Source organism: Falco naumanni, chromosome 2 (genome assembly GCF_017639655.2).
Source record: "Falco naumanni isolate bFalNau1 chromosome 2, bFalNau1.pat, whole genome shotgun sequence".
In the NCBI taxonomy this organism is placed as follows: Eukaryota; Metazoa; Chordata; class Aves; order Falconiformes; family Falconidae; genus Falco; species Falco naumanni.
This window is the reverse complement of record NC_054055.1, coordinates 14,205,665-14,227,027: the sequence shown is the minus strand read 5'-3', so window position 1 is coordinate 14,227,027 and position 21,363 is coordinate 14,205,665. Positions and strand designations below refer to the sequence as shown.

At 41.1% G+C, this 21,363-nt stretch overlaps 1 protein-coding gene across 4 annotated transcripts in view; it reads left to right on the top strand.

Annotated features, from left to right (window-relative positions):
- The window catches only part of PDS5B (PDS5 cohesin associated factor B), a 115,164-nt gene extending 114,135 nt beyond the window's left edge, over positions 1-1,029 (top strand). For all 4 annotated transcript variants that reach the window (XM_040583538.1, XM_040583537.1, XM_040583541.1 and 1 more), the window contains one exon: positions 147-1,029. In XM_040583538.1, coding sequence (XP_040439472.1) covers positions 147-182 — 36 coding nt within the window. In that variant the 3' untranslated portion in view covers positions 183-1,029. The remainder of the gene's footprint in view (positions 1-146) is intronic.
- The last annotated feature ends 20,334 nt before the right edge of the window (positions 1,030-21,363 follow it).

Below are 21,363 nucleotides of genomic sequence, written 5' to 3'. Positions count from 1 at the left end.
CTCGTCATTAACTGAAACTCGTACCTGTGGTTAAGATGAGTGATGAATGACGCTGTATGCAGTTACTCAGACATTATTGTGAGACTAAGGACTTTTTCCATTATAAAATATATTTATTCTTGAATTTTTCAAACTTCTCCAAACAGGTCCGTCGCAGAACTTCCAAAAGGGAAAGGCGATGAGTGAGCATGTAGTTATCAGCCTTCCCGGTGAAAGCTTTGAAGAATGCGTTTAATGTAGAGCTTGAGACTGAATGAAGCTGTTAGTGCGCAAATGGGGTTGCTGAAAAAAAGACAAAACTTATTTTACTTTTACTGCCCCTGCATTTGCAGTCCCTAGGTCACGAGCTTTAGCCACACACATGTTGATATCATTAACTGTGGATTTTTGTGAAGTGTAATGTGCGCTGGCTTTGTAGACATACGAACTAAAGAAGAAAACTGTAAATAGTTCTTTTTTTAATGTTTCTGACTTCTGAAGTGCTTGTATAGCTTTTATCTGCGGCTTTAAACTGACAGTACCCCACTGTTTATTGGATCTATTGATTTAAAAAAGAACAGTTTGTTGAAAATTGATCTCAAGCAATATCTGTCAGTGTTCATATTTGTACTCTTGTTGACATTTAACTGTGAAAAAAAAATCAGTTGAACAAATAGTGCCACTTTCTTAAGCCGCTGTTTGTTGAGAAGAAGAATAAAATAAACTTTCCTTCCTTCACGAATTTAACCTAGTGTTTACCTTTAGGCACCTACCTATCATCAGAGGTGCTAAATTACTTTCTTTTACAGTTGAACAATGTTGGATAGAGTAATACAAGAGATGCAAATTGTGAAGGAAGTTGTTTGTTTTACACCTCAGTATTGATGCCAGACTTCTCTGGACTTCTAGTGGCATTGAAAATTCAAAAAGGATTTAAAATATTTTAATTCTAAAAGTGTGTTATTAAATAATGTACTGAATACCCTACCCATTTTATCTTCCCCTATCAGTTTTTATTAATCTACTGTATCAATAAAATTCTGTAACTGAGTTTTTAATAGTCTAGTATGTTAATGTGTATAGATATTTCCTTCTGAACATGATGTTCACAAAGAGCAAATTATTACTACATTATAATATGAAATCTGATATATAAACATTAGTGAAAATACAGTTCTTATTACAATGTAAAGTTAATCACAAAGAAAAATTTTATTGATGCAGTGTGTCTTTATAAACCTGTTCTTGAGAGCCAAGTGTTTTGTATTTTATAGTGAAGTTGCATGTTTATGAAAAATGTGCTGAAAATGGGATGTAATGTTTTTTTGGAAACTCATATTTAGCAGTAGTATATGGTAGGTTGCCTCATGAGAGAACCTTTTATTGAGAGTTTATTGTAACTTTTTGTTTAATTTTTGGGTTTTGAGCCAAATTTTTTTGGTATGAAGAGCTAAGTTTTTCTTGAATAACCAGCTGCCGATTATTGCAGTCAAGGTATTCAAGATTTGAATGAAGCTCCATTTTTATTTTGTGCTACTATAGAGAGTTTGGGTTTTGGTTGGTTTTTTTTAGGTATAATCTGCAAAAAAATAGAAACAAAATACTTAAAGCAGTATCCTGTATGCAGTTTTACAGTTTACAAACTGTTTTTGAACCAAAATATATATGTTACTACACTATGCTTAGCCAAGCACAGATTATAATTTCAGGTGCTGTTCTCCCTCTGGTTCCCGTACAGTTGACAACGTGAAAAAATCAGTTTCAAATTTAAGAAAATTTTATCTTGCTGAATAATGGAGCATTTTCATAGAATCTATCAATAAATAAATTATAATTGCAAGGCGGCCTTTAAAGGTTACAGGAAAGGGTAATAATAAAACACGGATTTTCCAGTTTCCAAACTAGAAGATCACAAGTAAAGAAGCCTTTAGAATTTTTTATGATTTTTTTTTTTAACCAATGGAGAAAGGTATTATAAACAATTAGATTATTCTGCCTCTGCTTAACTTTCCCTCCCCTCCAGTATTCAGCTTTTCAAAATTTATACCTATGGATAAGGGGGAAGTGCTGCCTAAAAAGGCAGTTATGATTGATTTGGATTGACTTTTAAATAGTTGGCACAACAGAACTTGCTTACTTATGCTTCAGCAGTGCAAATGCAAGTTGTTGGGTTTTTTTTAATGGTATAAAATGATTGAAAGTGAGCTTTATATTTTCCTTTTTGACAAAATTGCACTGAAAACATTTATGGAAGATGTACCTTTAAGTCCATTTTATACAAAAATATGAAAAATTGATGCTGAAACTGCTGCAGACTCTTAAGGCTTTATGTGCATAAACATGATTAGGTTAAACATCAAATATTGATGCACATTACTGATCATAATGTTTAATGTAAATTTAAACACAGTTTTGCAATTTAAATGTTGATTTCTTGGGTTATAATGTGTAATTCATTATTTCTTGAGAAATAGGCACAGCAAATATTTCATTCTTATATTCAAACCTCTTCTAAGTTCATTCTCATCTCATATAAAGAAAATGAATATTTTATGTACTAACATTTTGAGATCTGCGTACAGTAGCTACAGTAGAATATAATTATGTATAAAAGATAAATTGCTAACATTCAGTTAGCATGCTCTTCTGCAATGATAATGTCAAGTTTATAAAAATGTACTGTATTACATTAAAAGATCAAATTGAACTCACTGTAACAAGTTCCGGTATGAAATTTGTGTAAGATTACCAAAGTATCTTGCTGTACTTTGCAGCAAATTAAGCTTATTTGTGTTACGCTTTCTTGCTGCAGTGCAACAGGAAACTTTCAGTGATCTGTAGTTGATATGCAGAATGCAAACAGTGATTGTAATCTTGCTACTAGTGTTTAAGAGTAATTCACTCTGATTCCAGAAGCATGGGGGTTTTTTTACTTGTCATCAACTGAGATAATTAATATTTAGGGCTAGCTAATCCACTAATAGGAAGAAAACATGAAATTGCTTGAAAGTTCTAGTGTGAGTACACCTCCTCCACCTAGGATAATCCAGAACCCTGTATTAACTATACTTGACTCTGCCAATGGACTTTATTTTCTAGCAAGATTGAACCCTTTTTCAGAGTATTTTGACATTTGCTGTTTTGACATTTCAGTCTATTTGAACAAAAACATTGGAGTTTACAAAAAACCCTCATTAATCTTAAAGACATTTCCATTGAAAATACGCTCAATTTGTGAGCTACTTGCAAAAAAAACTTAAGACAGCCACCACCATTAAACTTCACGTAGAGCTGGATGTGCAGTTTTCTTGCTGTTGTTTGTGTGCATAGGTTTTGACAGATTATCAAAGTCTGCTTTTGTGAACGCACACAGTAGGTTTTGGATCCTGCAAGTTTACAGCACTGTGGCTCTGTGGGGCTCATTCCTAAATGCATTAATCCTATGGAAATACAAATGCAAAACAAAGTATAATGAAATTTTTGAATATTCTAACACTTGTGCACACGGGGTGTGTGATGAAAAGAGCATATATACATCTTAAAACTGTATACCCCAGGCATACAAATTCCTGAGTTTTTGGATGGAAATATTTTCAAAACTTGTCTGTGTTTAAATATATACATATATATACACACACCTATGTATGTATTGTAGAGATTGATATATCTCTGTGTCATCAAGGTAGACACAGTACGTATTTTACGAATAATTTTTTAAAGAAACATATTCAGGTGTACCACCATGTTTGCCCAAGGCAGCGTGTCTACAAACACATGATTACGGTGAGTTCTAGATGGCCATCCTGCTAGTCTGATGGCTCGGTGAATGACCAAAATGATAAAATCACCTGACCAAGACCTGGTGTCCAGTCATCCATCAGGAGTAGAAGAACCTGAATGCATTCTTGTTTCCCATTATGCTCCCAAATTGCTATTCCATTCTTTGCATCTTTGTTGGATGTCGCCTTTAGAAATTTAGGTGCACTTTCCTAACGCTGACAGAAGTGGGTTATATTCCATGGACGGAAGCAGAATTCCCACTGTGTCAGTAAGTTTGTCCAGTATACTTAAGACACCTGCTTCATTATGCACAATACAGCTTCTTGTATTTTGTTGCTAGTGGAAAAGGAAGAAGCTGCATGTTGGCAACTGGGATAGGAATACAGAAAAAAAAACCCTAACCAATTTGCTTTAAAGCACTTCAGATTCTGCTGTCTAAAAGATCTGCCCCCTGCATAGAGTTCACCAAGTGCCATTATATTTATATAGGCAGCATAAACATAGTATCATACGGTGTGTATATGCAGTAACAAAAAGGTTTTGCGTTCGCATTTTTTTCAGTGCTTTGCTACAGTCAGGATGTGATTTTATTTTTTTTTTTAGTCGCACTTTCTATAATGAAAATGTGTATTATATATTCTGAGATAGCAGCATTGTGTTGTATCTATGTGAGAAGGACAGCGGTCTCTCAAATACAGATTCCTACCCCTGCAAATCAGTATTTCAGTAATCATGTGATAAGTTGGATTTGGTGTTAACAGTTTTTTTGGTGGGTAGATAACAAGATGTTTTATTTGGCTAGCTGTGTTTCCAATGCTTGTGTCCTACCTCGTGTATGTAGATACAAAGGAACGCGGTATTTTGAAAATCAAAGCAATATTATTGAATATACTGCCTCCTTACGTGGAAGCAATTTTATTATTTAAAAAAGGCAAAAGAGCAGTTCACAAATTTATTACATGGTTCTGAACAGATCTAGAGAGCTGAAGGTTTTATATATTAGGTTCTGTAAGACTGTTAGTACCTTTGCATTTTATTTATTTTCTGTAGATAGAAGACAATTGCTCCAGTTATGACATGGAGTATAAGAGATCACGTGAACTTGGTAACAATCTAAGCAGTAGTGACTTCTGTTGGTCTTACATTGTGATAGAATGTGTTAGAATGAAACATACTTGCCCTGAAAAATTTTTTCTTTCATATGTCGAGAAGACATGCTGATAACATAAACCAGCTTTCTTCTAAAGTCATGGCACCTTGAAATAGTCTGGGTTGGAACAGCTGGCTCTTTGGTAGATACATTTTAAGCTTACAGGTTTCTGTGTTCTTTGTAGTACGTTTCTATTCGGCAAAATTAAATTCTTGTAAACTAGCTGTTTCAAAGAACGGAAGACTTTTTAAATCCATGTTTAATAAAATAGTAAGGTGTTTATTTTAAGCAGCCAAGGTTGGGGGTTTTTTATAGCCGTATCTGTAGATGGACTAATGTGTTATGTGAACCTGATGTATACCACCACTGCTCTGGAGCCTTTGACCATACTGAAAGGCAGCAGAAACTGCCTTTTTGCTTTCCTCAAAAGGTATTTACTGTTGTCCTTCCCCTAACCATTTCAAAAGATAAAAGCTGGAGGAGGAAGGGAGAGGAAATGATGGGTTTATTTACCTTCTATTTATCTTCTGCTATATTCCCTATGGTTTAGGTGATGGAAAAACAATGGTGTGTGGAGGTGTGTTGGGTGAGAAGTGGGATATTAGAAATGAGTTACTAATCTGAAAGGTGCTAGGGAGATGAATAAAGTGTAGGAATGTAGAAAGCATGAGACCAGTGACAGCAGATGAAAGCCTAGGTGAGGGAAGCTAAGTTAGTGATGATGGTATTATCACTGTTAATACCTATTTGAGAGGAGAACTGAGGATATGTTGCTTGCTTTCATTTGGAGGAAGAGGTTGGAGTGTTGAAATATATGTAAGAACACGCATAGAATTGAGCCTAGTGCCCAGAGTGTTTGTGGAAAGAGGGTGATAGCTGCTGCTGAGGGCAAGTATCGTTAGTAAGGACTTGGGAATTGTTAGGCGAAAGAGGATGCTGACCTCCATAGGCAGGAAGATAAGGTTAAGGCAGAATCCGTTTAAATGCAACGCTAAAAATGAGGCACAAGAGGCCGAGATGGAAGCAGTCTGGAAACACAAGCTCTCAAACAACAGTCCTCACAGGTGCACACTGCAGATAGCAATATATAACCGTCAGTAAGGATGTCACCTACAGTGCCTCTCATTAAATCTCTCAATGTGACCTCTTCTCTTAGCAGCTTTTTGTGAAACCCCTGCCTGATGATGCAGTCTTTCCTACTAATTTTAATGTAGCTTCTTGGCAGCCTGTGATGGTTCTCCCCTTCCCTCATATATATGTGTGTGTATATATATAATGTCCTCTCTTATGGGACAGTGTGTGTCTTATGCCCAGTCATTGCTGCTTTTCATTGCCTTCAGTAGGCCCCAACCAGCCAGGTTTCCGAATCTTTCTCACTTGCCACATCAGTTCTTCTCTGAGAGAGGGGTCGGTCACTGGAACAGACTCCCCAGGTAAGTGGTCACAGCACCAAGCCTGTCAGAATTCAGGGAGCATCTGGACAATGCTTTTAATCATATATGGTTTAGTTTTAGGTAGTCCTGCAAGGAGCAGGGAGTTGGAGTTGGACTTGATGATCCTTATAGGTCTCTTCCCACCTGAGATACTCTGTGATTCTAAATGCAGCCGTCGCGCTGCTAGTTTCACAGCCATCAAGTCATGAAACAAAAGCAGTCATCGAACTACTACCCAGCTGCAGTGCGTAGTGGAAAAGGTGTGTACAGGTCCTGTAGTTGAACTAGCAAACTAGTAGTTGAACTGCTGCTACGTTTGGGTATCTCGGTTTCCCAGTATCTAGTGAACCGGGCTCCTTCCAAGGTTATAACAATCTCCAAAATTGTGAAGCTGTCTTCAGTATCTGGCCTGCATTATCCAGTGAAATGGCCAGTGAGGACTCCCCTGAGGCGTAAGTAGCCAGTGTGCTCCCAGATACAAAACAGTGTAAACCGAAAGGAGGAATAATTTGGAGTAGTTTGGGCAGAAGTTCACTTCACTTCTTGCTGTGTGTATTAGGGAAGAAGCAAGTCATTGGTAAGAAGTGGTCTTTGATAAGAACATGAAAGAAAATGAAGTTTATTGCATTAGGGAAGATCTAATCAGCTTTTAGTGATTATGTATTTGGGTACAAATGTCTGACAGTGGGTTATGGGACGTAACACTAATTCTGCATGGGATAGTGTTTTAACTTCTGCAAAGATCTAAAAATGAATTTTGTTTTGTTCTTCCTAAACTGCTGTGCTGCTTGTATTATTTTTTTATAACTGGTATCTAATATCAGATCAGCATCCATTGCGTGGTTTCCATTGTTTCACTTACCCAAAATAAGGAAGCAAGAGATGGCCTCAACACAGAATTAGTGTCACTCAGTGCTATCCTATGTAGTTTAGATAAAATATTTGATGTATCAAAGTAACACTTTAAATCCATTCTTAATTCCTTCATTTGTTCAAAACTTGTGACTCAACCTTCTTAGTTTCTGTGCTGCTATTTGATTTTGAATTTGGAACGTCATTGTAGAGTTTTTTATTGTTTTCTGTTTATGCAAATTGGGCTAAAAGAGCCAATTATAAACTCCCTAAAAAGGAAGGTATTAATAGTATAGAACATGTAGTGTGTTGCTGCCCCATACCAGAGCCTTCACCTTAGAAAGCTCTTACATGTTGTTTAGCCTCAAATACATACTTTTCGTGTGAACCAGTTGTTTCTCTTGGAGCCTGTGGAGTTGCAAACCAGCTTTCAACAGTCAGGGCTTTCCTTCTGTTTGATACACATACCCTTATGATATACATATGTTGTTTATATATACAAATACTTGGCATAAATGAACAAAATGAAGGTTGAAATACTGTTTATATAGTATACATAGAACTGCATCCTTTTGTCTCTGCATGTGTGCACATTTACCAGAAGAACTTGATGCTTAAGGTTGGAGAATGTTTTTGTAGACTTCAGGGAGCTATACTACTCTGTTCTCCCTCCTGTGCTGTTTAAGTTTGTATGGACAGTTTGCCTAATGCCATGTTTGTTTCTTTAAAGTTCCTGATGAAATAGTTTTTTGTGTGCCATTTTTCTGCTGTGTGGTCTCTTGTCCTGTTAGGAACTGATTCACTCTTAAGACTGAGGTGATGGGCTTTACTGAGGGATGGTCTTCTGTCTATTATCCTGACCCTGCAGGGGCTCATGTTTGAGTGGGGAATAGTTTTGGGGTGAAGCTCAGTCTTTTTAACCTCCATACTAAGAGAAAAAGGGACATTTTTCAAAAATTGCTCTAAAAACCCCCTGCTTTTTCAGGTCCTTTTACATATCTAAGTGGGCCTGGGCACATTCCAGTTCTCAGAAGAAACAACTTTCTCCATTGTTAGTACTAAAGGAAGGGAACACTATTCTGAAAATATATCACCATATCCCTAGGCATTTCATTTATGCCAATATGCCCTGAGATCTGTCAGCTCAAGCAGGGGCTCTGGAGGCACAGTAGATTACCAAACCCATCTTTTGGAGCTGATGTGGCTTTGGCCTTCCCAAACAATGACTACGTGGGTGCTCTGGAGTTCACTCACGACTTTGCTTCTGTACGTGAGGAAACAGTACCATTATTATAGTTCCTATTCTCAGTAAGAAAAAGTAGTCCTTAGTACTGAAGCCATCCCTGCTTAGGACCCATCACCCTATTTAAATTCAAGACTGATGAGGATGTTTAAGTAGTTAAGTAGCTGGGTCACCCCATTTTGTTATAAAGGGACTAAAAAAACCCCAGTGTTCCTCAGTTTAAATTCCTGGATAACTGAAACAAATGGTGGGCTCCTCAGGGTAGATCCCCTGTTTGATCCTCTGGATTCTATATTCTTGGTAATGAAATGTGATGTTCCTGATAGCCATTACCTCTACTAGGTACAGGGAGATACCCTCACATCCCTTTCTGTTGTCTTTCAGCCACATTTGTCCATTCCTCTGTTGTGTTCATTTCAAAAGCAGTGGGAGTTTCATCTCAGCCAGGAAGTCACTTCAAGTATTTTTTCATGAGACTTTAGCTTTTAGGTCTAATTTGTCTGTCACAGTCTTGAATCAGAAGGTGGTTTGTTGTTTTTTGTTGTTTTTTTTTTTTTTACTTTTTTTTTACACTGCATAGATTCAGACCTTTGGAGATCTTTTAAGCTGTTCGTTTCCCCTGCAGGTGTTCTGTCTAGACATTCTGTTATTTCTAACCAGTGACTGTACAACAGGATAGTAGTTTGTGTCCAGGCCTTCTATGAAATACTTCTAGGAGGTTAATGGTTAGAGTGGGTTCTGCCAGGATGCAGATGACTCTCAAGAGCAGTGCTTGAAGATCTGCTGTATTCTGGTTATCCCCTGTGCATCTGCATGCAGCCTTCTCCATGCTTTCAGAAATCTAAAATCAGATTTTAGCACACAAACTTCGCCGCTACAGCTGATGGAACACTGATACTACACACAGCATGGGGTACACAGCATGGGGTGGGCGGGTGGGTGTGTATGAGAACTTTTTCCTGTGCTTGACAGTAGCTAATTGCTACTAAATTACAATCTGCACTAAAAATGGTGTAACATTTTTATGGAGTGCATGCCAACTCACTGAAAGAAAAGGTTGGTGTATGCATAGTGGGTGATCTTTGAAAGACATGACCATTCTACTTGTGCTTCCTGTCTTTTGGTATCTACTATGCATACACTCCGCAGCTGAGAGGTGCTGAAATGCTGAGTATGAGAGAGATAATCTAGAACGATGACAGCTTTGCATATGACAAGGGAAAACTACTGTCTCACACGGCAGAAAGGAATACAATGTAAGAACCGTGGTTATTAAAGTTACGGATATGTGCATTTACTTCCTTTGTGCCATTTCTGTTGTTAGTCTTCTGAAACATCTGATGTTTTCATTTCTTACAGTGTAGGAAGTGCAACGGAACAGTTTTGCCGTGTGTATGTTCATGAGAGGGAGTGGGTTGTATGTATATGCTGAAAAACCCAGGTGTTCCTTGGTCTTGGGTTCTGTGTGCACCTGTGGAAAATATTCATTGGGAAGATCTCCAGTGCCTGTTAGATTGTACCTCGTTATTTTTCCTCTTAAACATTTAAATTTTTAATGTGCTGAAGCAGGCTGTACTGAAATGCCCCTGAAAACAAGGTTGCAAGACAAGCGTAGTATATTGTTTCCTTATTTGAACCATGGTTCCTACTTTTCTTCATATGGCATAGGCTGCTGTGGAAATGGTCTTGGTGGCTATGACGGGGAGAGCTCCCAAACTAGGGAGAAAGTTCAAGTCCTCACGGGAGAATAGAGTGCACTGTTGCTCTACATAGCTGGCAGCATCTGAGTGCAATAAAAGATTGGCAGTAGTCATGGAAAACTTGGAATGTAAGTGTAACGTGCCAAAACCAAAATCAGCACGCACAAACCCCCCAACTAGATAGAGTGTGTCTTCTATATCTTCTAAATTTCTTTTGATACTTCTGCTGTGGGTCCCCCTCTGCTCTATACTGTTCCTTCCCATTAGTCTAATAGCATAAATACAAATGAGGAGAACCAAGTTTATCTCAAGAAAAAGCCTGTCTAAAACTCTTAAGGTTCTGCTTGTGTTGACAACAGCAGATGCACTCTGCTTTTTGCTATGTGTTCACTGGCCTGTGAGGCTTTGATGAGCAACAGTGAATAAAATCAGTCCCTGAGAAGGAGGGTTCATCTCCCACCACCACTGGAACATGTACCTGTTTGCACAGATCTGCTGTGGCTGAGAGCCAGAGCTATGCAAGGGGAAAACCGGTAACAAATGAAAAATGGTGGAATAGAGTAAGGGAATAAATACACTTTTCAAACCCTGAGAACGTCCTAGAACAAGGGGCCCATAAGAAGCGCATAAAAAATGCAAACTTGCAGATTCTTGTAGATCGCCTTTTTAAGTAATGCATTGAATTTGAGATATTGGTGGTGTTCAGGTGATTTATTGAGAAAATGTCTCTGTGAATAAAAAATTAAAAGTATTTCAGCTGTTTGCAAAGAGGAGTAACTAAACTGAGCGCTGCATGAACAGTTATGTGGTGACCAAGTCACACAGTACTTTCTCTCCTGAAGGGAAGCATTATAATTTCACATTGCTGAAAGGAGATGAGTAACAGGTTCAGATTCTAGCAATGTGGTATCACCTAAACAATCCCCTTGGTTTAGCAAGCTTGTGTCCAAGGGAGCACTTTGGCCAGCTGGGATGAAAGGTTGGGTGATTTACTGCTGAGGTGGAGCAAGAGGTCCAGGGAGAGATAAGTGGTTACGGAGATACAGAACAGGCATGGATCAAGATTAGCTGGCTAGTCACAGGTATAAATGTGCCATAGTGGATGGAGCTGGGACATAAAGACATGATTCCTGGGGTGGGAAGAAGCTGGAAGCTAAACTCCCTCCTGGGCATGGTCCAGGTGGTAATCCATAGAGTGTTTCAATCCAGGCCATATTCGAATTAGATGAGACGGGGAGCGGGGATTCTGGCTGCTTATACCAAAACATGAAGATTTTCTTTCGCACCTGTAAACAGGGTAGTTTTGGCTTAGGAGGTATCAGTCAAACGGATGGGTAGAAGCGGTGGTTGGATGGTTGGACCCAGAGGGCAGTGGTTCAAGGGCTACTCTGCCTCAAGGCTGGTACCAACTGGGGTGCCACAGGGATTTGTCCCGGGCTGCGTTATGTTTAACATCTTTATCAGTGACGTGGAGGAGGCAGCAGAGTGCTGATTTGTGAAGTTCCCAGGTCACACAAAATGGGAGAGGGCAGTCAATACGCTGTGTACAGAGGCACCTAGAATTCTCGGAGGAATGGGACCATGTATGAAATTCAGTAAGGACAAATGTGAACTCCAGCCCCTGCCCAGGCAGAACCCTTGCCAGTGATACGAGGCTGGGAGCTCATTAGTTTGGGCAGTAGATCTGCTGAAAATCACCTGGAGCAGTTGGTAGACAGCATTGCGAGGTGTATTAACAGGAGCGAAGGCAGCAGGTGGTCGGGCGGTGCTGAGTATCCCCTCTACTTAGTATTTATTAGACCACATCTTGATGCTGTGCTTAGTTTTGGCACCCCAAGGACATGGAAAACTGATAAATTCCTGTGAGTTCAGTGGAGAGCCACCCAGATGGTCAAGGTCCCCAGCCCTGCGAGGGGAGAGCTAAGGAGCTGGGCTTTCAAGCCTGGTTTTGGGGGACCAAATTGCAGCCTGCTGATGCCTGCCGGGAGGTTACTGAGAAGACGAGCTCAGGCCTTTCACAGCAGGGCACGGTGGGGCAAAGGGAAAGTCAGAAGCTGAACCCAGGTGTAAGGCTGGAAGCAAGGGAGAAACTTAGGAAGACAAACCAATGAGAATGGGATCAGTCAAGGAGTGCAACAGGTTTCCCAGGGAGATGATAAAGTCTCCCTTGGAGATTTTCAAGAACCAGCTGTGTAAAGCCCTGAGCAACCTGGTGTGACCACATGGCTGACCTTACTTTGAAGTCAGTTTTGGACTAGAGACCTCCTGAGGCCCCATCAGCCTGAATTACGCTATGATCCCATTCCTGTGACATCATAGCTTATGAAGCTTATGAAATAGGGAAGCTTTCCCAGGCTTGGCAAATGTAGGTCGCTATTATAGCATTCAATTTTTATTCCACTTGCCATTTGGCAGCACTGTAGATGAGTGCTAGCATAATTTAGATGATCAGAAATACAAATCTAATAGATTGGTTCATCTTCATCTTTCTGACTTGTGATTATATTTAAGTGTGGGTTCAAAATAGCTTATCATGCATTTGTGCATGTATATATATGTCTGTGTGCCTGCACACGTGCAGGCAGCTTGAAATGAGCTTTTTTACTAGCTGATTTCTAGTTATTAGTACCAGGAATGTATGTGTTGTCATGTTAATGCAGTATATATTATTATTACAAGTCACATAGTATATTCAAAGCTCTATATGGCCATCAGCTTAATTCATGGTTCTCCTAACCCACAGAGTACTAAATTCAAATCTCAAGATACTGTGGTGCAGACTTTGGATCTGAATAAGTGAAGAACTACTTTAACATAGTCAGGTTTGTTTAAAGAATTTTAAAATTAATTGATATGACAAGATGAATATTCCTCAATGGACAACTGCCAACACTGAGGGCAGACCTGGGATGCTGGAGACATGCATTTGAGGAATTACACATCTGTCAGAGGCAGCCAACAGGCACAGCAGTTTGTGCAGCAGTTCCTGGGCTCTGCTCTGAAATCATCTGGATGTTCTGAGAGTTTCTCCTGGGGTTGGTGGAGAACTTCCAGAGCCTTTTGAGGAGCAACAGCTGCTGCATGGGAGAATACTGCAACCTCAAACAGGTCCAGCCTGTTGGGAAGGAAAGGGGGCTCTGTGCTCCTGTTCAGCTGGTTCCCGGCCACAGCAGACAGTCGCCTTTTGAGCAGGTATGGGGCAGCCCTGTACAAGCGCTGGCTGGCCAAGAACACTGCTCCCCATAGCAGCAGTTAGCACAGGACAGAGCCACGGACCTTACTGTGAGCAGCAGACCTGTGTTCTGCTATGGTGAGGCTGTGCCACAAAGCACAGACAGCAGCGCTGGCCCAACTGCCCCTGCAGCGGCAGCAGCCTCAGTGCAAGTGCAGGTCTGCAGGGCTGGGGCTGAGGGACGCTGAGGACCTCTCACCAGGGCTGGAGAGATGGGCTTTTGCCCCACAGCAGGTGGGTGCCTGGAAGGTCTGTCTGGCCAAGTAGCAGAGGTGTCAGGGGAAGGCAGTGGCTGTACAGCATCAACTTTGACAAGAAAGATTAGCCAGACCTTCGGGACCCTGCAGATGCGCAAGCCTGGAACTCACAAAAGCTGCACTCCAGGCAGAGTTTGTTGAGTGGGAAAGCAAGGCTCCCACTACGTAAGGACTGGGACCTGGCAGCTTGTAGCCCCGCAAGCATGGCTCCTGCGCCCACTGCGTATCTGCTACTAGGAAGGAGATTCTGGCAGCAGACCAGGGGCTGGAAGCTCCCTCCAGTGCTGTTCAGTACCTCACAGTACCTCAGCTGGTAGCACTGGGAGAAAGCAGTGACTGGCAGCAGTGGGAGAGACCATCTGCTGACCCAACCTGGTATCTAGGGAGGTTTCCTAAGGGCTTGGAATCCTGCTTTTCCATGTGGGCACTAACAATGTGCCTGGGGACACTAGGAATGATAGGGGAGGGAAGTGGTGACCCACCATCAAGTGATGGATCAGGTTGGCAAGCAAAGGGACTCAATATAAAAAGGGCCGAAAGGGGCCAGTTTTGAGAAAAGTAACTGCAGCAGAGCGTTATGGGGCAAGGTCTCATGCCTCTTCTGAGAAATCAGAACAACTGCGAGCCTCTCTGAAGCGTCTGTACACAAACACACATGGCATGCTGAGCAAACAGGTGAAACCAGAGGTGTGCATGCAGTTGCAGGGCTATGGCCCAGTTTGGATCACAGAGATTTGGTGATATAGCTCACATGACTGGAGTGCCACCATGGGTGGGTACAATCTCTTAAGGAAAGTTAGAACAGGAAGGTGAGGAGGGGGAGTTGCCCTGTGTGTGAGTGCAGCAGGGATGCACGGAGCTCTCTGTGGGATGGATGGATGAGGAGCCAGCTGAGAGCTTATGGGTCAGGATTAGCAGGCAGGCTGACATGGGTGACGTTGCCAGTGTCTGCCGCAGACGGCCTGATCAGGAAGAAGTAGTAGCTGAGGCCACCTTCAGACAACTGGAAGAAGTCTTTATGTTTGCAGGCCCTGGTCCTTGGGGGACTTGAGCCACCAGAGGTTCCTTCCAGCTTTAAGTATTCTGTGTTTCTGTATTACACTCTGCCTTCCAGGAAACCTGCAATGAAAAGAACAGTCATGCAAGTGAAGCACTGGAGAATTACATAAGGAGTTGAGTGTGTGCTGCAGTTGAAGGCACTTAGATGATTTATCTCATTGTACAGGAGCCAAGGAGGATGGATATCTGGAGCTTGAGCATGCCACATCTGCCATATTCGTCCCCTTTAACGAAGATGGTAGTGTTTTGGCTACTGCAATGTCCATGGCTGCTTATAGCAAAGAGAGCAGGTTAAACCTTTCCTTTTCTATCACAGGAAGACAAAATTTTAGCCCTTGCCACTTGAACAGAAACACTATGTTGCCAGGGAGTTAAGAGATTGATGGCAGAGCTGCTCTGCTGGCAAGAACTGGAGATAAAAGGCTGATGGAGCAGCCTCTACCTCATCGCAAAAAGGTTTTGTTTGAACTCATGATTTGTTTTTTCACTCCTGTAGCACTTGAGACTCCCAGGAGTTATGTTCATGGGTAAACAGTATGTTTTATTAAGCAGGCACAGTATCATAAGCAGGACTGTTTCCACTAATATGGGATTCCCTAGGGGGAAGCCTGTGTGTCCCTGCTCCATCATAGGTCTTATCTACTGAAGAAAAAAAATCCAAACCATTCCAAAACAAACCCAACGGGCCTTTTCCTGTGTTACATATGTAATAGTTATTGGCAAGGATTTTAACTTTCCTTCCCACAAAGATTGCTTAGGGTTTCTTTTAGGATGTGGGAGGTGCCTGTGTGTGTGATGTGAATAGCAGAAACCAGGTCAAGCACAGGAGTTTCATGACTGGCATTTGTTGGGGAGAGAGGCTGATATCAAAGAACAGGAAAGTGGTTGTACTGGGAAACTGTACTGTACAAGAGAGGCAGACTGCTTCCAGCAGTGGTCAAAAAAGGTGCCTAGGGGAGAATAACAGCAGCATGAAATTATATAGTAATTCCCCCGGACATCCCTGTTGCTGTGAGCTCTTTTCAGTCCAGAGGATTTCCTGAGCTTGTGGTTTAACTGTTTAGTAACTTGCAATGCATCTCTCTTCCAAGTCCAGTCTCCCCTTCGACCCACAAAAGCTACACGTGCAGGGTGCTCCTTGGCAAGCAGCTACTGTATAAACTGCCTCTGACTACGTGTTTCTGAATCCAGTTCCTACTGCCTTCATTTGACCATTCCTAGTTCTGGTGGCAGAAAACATTCTGAATGGTCAGCCCTTGACCACCTTCTTAAATCTTTACAATGCTGCTTTGGTTATCTGTGTTTTGGGTTTATTTTGAAGGCTATAAAGAAGTCATCCTATGTTTTTCAAAGACGACAGCAAAGATAATCAAACTTTTCCAGTTCTGCTACTTCATTTTGACATGAGGAGACTGGAACTGTCCCCAGTTTCTGCATAGCAATGGTTCTTTATTCCTTCTAATAATTCCTGCAACTGGGTTTTCCTTTTTGAGCACTAAGCTGCTGTTTTAATGAAAGCATCTACCAAAATGCCAAAATCTTGCTCGTGAATGGTGTCAGTCGAGAGCATACCAAGAAAATTCCCTAGCTATGGGAGAAGTTTAACTTCCTCAGCAGGGATTGCAATCCTCTGCCTTACCCAAGACAAGTTTACAATGGCAGAAAATGTGAGGAGAAGAGACGCTACCTCCTCAGACCTTTGTTTCCTTTAAATGCTGGCTGCTCTTCTTTGCCTTGGACAGCTGAGCCCTCTCTCTTAGGGTCATGAGCGCTACCTGAGGCTGAGGTGTCTGCACTGGCCGCAGTCTCACAGAAGTGGTAGGTGAGCCACCATCTCATCATCCAAACCCAGGAAAGAATTTCTTTATCCAGAACTGTTTGGTTTCCCTTTCACCTTGCATTCTTTTTTAATACCTTGAAGCTATTTAATAGCCTGAAATTCTTCAGTAGTTCTATTACCTTGCTTACATGTAAATTACATGTCAAAGTTTAGTTAGACCTTGAAAAGTGTCTGCCACAACAGCTGTATTTGCCATTTGACTATCAACCTGGAATTTTTGTAGGTAACTGCTTCTTTCTATTTATTCTTCTATTAAAAAATGAATTGACTGATTTTTGCAAGCCAGCCTCTGCACACACCAAAATCAGTAGGGTGGGGTTTATTTTCAGTGGGAACAGAAAACTGTTCAAGAGTAATCTATGTTTCATTGAAACAGTGGTCTGCTTTTTGTACCTATGGAAAGGGTATGCAATTCTCACTTGCATGAACAGTATAGCATTTAGTTAATTTACTAGCTCATAATTAGTAGCTGCACATATAGAATGACTGTAATACTGTGACAGTCTGCTACTAAATAATCAAAACCAAAACTGCGTGGGCTTGTAACACCTGAAGAGGAAAGACCTCACTGGTAGTGCCACTCTGTTAGCATGAGCTTCCAGTACTTTGGTTAAAAACAAGCAAGTTCCTTCCTGGCTGACGGCTTTAAAATTTATGGTCAGTCCTACAGCATCTGATTCTCTAAATTGGGTTTCACTTAGCCTGTGGTGCTGCTGTCTGTTTTTGCTTCTGTGTCTGTTTGTTCCATGTTGTGTTGGCATTTAATATAAGATGGGCTTTATAGTCTTGTTTTTATTTTTTTCCTAAGTAAACATACATTTCTAAAGGTTCTTCAATAACAGGCCTGATTGTGTGAATGACTGAATAGATAGCTGAATGTGACCAGCAATGAAAAAGATGCCAAACCTTTTTTTATGTTTTTATGTTTTATGCCCTCATTTTATGTTTCTGTGAACATACACGTAATTCTGTTGTGTAAGATGATGTCATGCTGGGTTTTTTTCTTAGTTATTTCAGTACAAATGTGCACACTGGACTTTGAGAGACTTAAGAGCTTCCTGCTGTAACTGGTGACAGAGAGAAGGACTGAGTCCTCAGAATGTTTTGATAGTATCTCTAAGGTTGAATAATATTTTCACATTGGGATACCCTGTGGCTTGTGGCGAGAGAGATCTTGGGAGCTAACTTGAGGTGTCCTGATCGGAGGAGCTGAGCAGGGGTGCCCCGGCCTGGGCTGCCCCACTCACCACTGCTGTCCTGAAATAGTGGCAGGAGGTTGCTTCTAACCAAGGGAGAGGTACAAGAGGGCACGTTCCACACCTTGCCCTTCCTCACTTGCACAACAGCTTGTGGCCCTTTGGGTTGGGCTTTGGACAGGCGCAGGCAGGGATGCTGGGCTGTTAGCACTGCACGCGTTGCCTGAGCAGCTGTTCACCATCTCCACTGGGGGAGAGAGGCACTGGGCCATGCAGAAACCTCCTGCAGGCTAGGTCTGGCCTGCAGACCCTGGCTGGTCTCTGCTGGGCTAGCCCATCCATACTGTAGCTGTGCTGAAAATTATCTGCTTGTGCAAGATTTATATATTTTAATTAGCATGGTTTGATGTGGGTGTACGAGTATAACTTGATCACATTCTGAAAGCAGTTTCTGCTACTGTTTTTGAACGTCTGTATCTATAAATCCAAGACTGTTAACATGTATTAGGTTTGGCACTGTTTCTGAAGCATTGCTTTAGATTAATGTCAATGTTGTATATGTATTGAATCTTTTCCTTTTTTTTTTAATCTAGGAAATTAATGTTATCGTTGTGAGCAACAAATAGGCTGGTTGAAAAGGCATGAGGCTGAATTATCAGTGTGGCTAGTGGGCGTTAACATGAACCGCTTTCTTCTCTGTTATTTTAAACCAGTGAAATTGTTGATAAGGGGCTCTGAGTTAGGAGAAGAAAGAGCAAGTTTGGTGCCTCTGCTTTATAGACAGACATCCTCTCTTAGCTATGCTCTATGGATCATAAGAAATAGTTTAAAAGCATAATAGGGAGACAAAGCAAAACTATTCAATCACCTGATAATTTTGATCGCAGTGCAGTCATTTAAAACTTCGGTACTTTCAGGAAAAAATAATTGTGGATGCTACAGAATCTGTATGAAAAAAGGAGGTATAGGGCAAGATGGGGCATGTGCACCAGGGCTTTAAATAGATAAACAGTGTGGCAATTAATTTGAACGGTGCTGGTGGGTATGACAGTGCCCAGGGAGGTGTGGAAGAGAGCTAGAGGGGTAGCATAAATTCCTGCATACTCCTGAAACAAGCTGATGAAAGAAGAAGAATTACTGAAAATAATTTAAATATTGACTTGTGCTCTGGGTAATTTCCATCTGACTTAGTGGAAGTTCCTTTTAACCCAGATTTTAGTCGAATCTGTGCACATTGTTATTCTGAAGAAAGATTATTTTCTCAAAGACAATGTTTACAGTTTGCAAGATGATCAAACAGATGGTTTAAATTTATTCTGATGCTCTGTGTTTTTTCACAGCCTCTTTGTAAGTTAAATAAACTTGAAAATTATCTGTCTAGAACTGTGTCATTTCCCAGACGAGATAGCTGCTTGAGGACATGTCTGTCTTCTCTCTCCGAAGAGATAATCCTCATATTCAGTAAATAGCAATGAGGTTCCCTGCCCTTCCAGGACTTCGGCTTCTCTGCTCTCCAAAATGAACCCACAACCTCACTGCCTCCTACTGTAGCTTCTAAAAGAGGTCCTTCATTGTGCATTGTCCATGGACATTGTCTATGTCCTTTTCCTGTTAAGTCACCCTGACAGTATGGATCCTGTCTTCCATGCCAAGAGGGAGCAGGGAAAAAGCAGGGCAGTGTGAAAGAGGTGATATCCCCAGTGTGTCTGAAGTGATATTCCCAGTGTGCAGCTATTCAGAAGTGCAGACATTTCCTTTTAGCATCCCTCCAACTGTTCAAAGTGCTGGCAAAGCCCTCGCTGCAGCCCAGAAATGATAGCCATGTGGGTCGTCTTCTGAAGGGCTGAATGTGTAACTGTTTGTCCCGTGTGTTACAGGCTGACACTGGTTTCTGAACTAGCTCAAGTTTGTTCAGACCGGCTGGTTTCAGTCCTCTGTAGCAGGCAGTGCTTCTGTAGCCCCCAGTTTGTCTCTTATGCAGTGAATGAAGTTAACAAGAATCTTTTGATGTGCTCATGGAAGCCTTGATTAACTAAGCAGCTCCAGAAAACTCACTTGTGCATGACAAAGCAGTGGGAAAAATTTTTTTTTTCTTTTCTTTCTTCTTTCCCCCCCAACCCTGGCCCCAGCGTTTTGGGCCAGAGCTGCAAAGTCAGCCTTAATTTGCAGCACACATTGCTGGAGACATTTTAATGATGTATGTCTGTTGTGCTGAGGTAGATTGAGGGGGTAGATTCTTGTCCTTCACAGATTTTGGCGGGGTGCTGGACTAATTCCTTTCCGTATTTAATTTAGGCAGAGCAGAATTAGATTGTAATTGGATACCTTTGAACTTCTCTTCATAGTTGTTGTCTCTAAATCAGTTAGTACAACCAAACAGTCCTTCAAACCAACAAAAAGACCAGCCAAGACTATTAATCTAGTGGCTCTTTATCTTCTTTGCCTGACATAGAAACGCAGCGTCAGAAAGTGTAACTACATAAAACCTGAAAATTCCCTTTTCTTTCCACTTCTTTTATTTCTTCTTTCCAAGAAAAGGGAAAACTGACTGGCAGCAAGATTTCTCTCTTCTTCCCCCACCCCCTTCTCTCTTTCCCCACTTTATTTTCCTTTTTTTGACTGAATCAGAATCTTTGCTCTCTTCTGATACATATTATGACCATCTTTGGGGATACTAGTTACAGGCAGAATTAAATACTATTGTGATAGAAATGTCTTTGCTTCTTTTAGCAGCAGCACAACAGTCAAAGGTGGACCATGTGTTCGCTTCCCTCCTGGCTTAGAAAAGGTGTCAGCAATTGGATCCTCCTGAGCCAAAGTAGTTTGAGTGGTCACTTCCAGTGAGACCAGTATAACAGCTCATAACTGGGATAAGTCTAGTGTAGACATAACTTATCCCATGCCAAGTTACAATTTGCTATCAGGTCTGTGTAAAATCCATGGCAGTGTGTGTAGCTGATACCACAGCGGTTTGTAGATGTTCGTAGAAAAATAATTATTTTTTGTTTCAATTTTAGATAGTTTTTGCAGTGATAAGATTAAGGTATGCTCTTTGCAAGCATCTTTTATTTTATTTTATTTTTAAGGGTTGTGTATTATTTTACAAACTTGTGTAACCATGTTTGTACATGTATGAATTTGGGCTCTGCAAGCAGAAGGAACTAGCTGTAAGTTTGCTGCAGGTTTGGACATGTTACTGCCTGCTGAGGAGACAGCAGGACCTCCTTGTGTATAGGAGGGTTGGGAGGGCTGGGAGGAAAAGGAAATACTGGGCTGTAACTATTTTGTTTAGGTTTATCTTCTGGTGTATTTTTCTGTCTCCATGAATGAATAACGTAACCCATCTTGCAGGTGGCACAGAGGATGTAAAACATACAGTACTTGTTTTGGTTATTTCCCTGTTATGCTAAGCTGGATTTCCAAATGACAAAAAAAAAATGTTTTCAGTTCACAAATACAATTCTAGTCCTCACATACATAGAGGAAAAGTATTCACTGAAATTATCACCTGCTCCAGAGAGGGAATGGAAACAAATATATGCGAATATAAATATTTTGATGCTTCAGGTAGCCTTTTCCTGTCAGCAATAAGCACGTGGAGTAAAAGCACGGAAAAGATCCAAACCCACAGCCTGGCCAAAG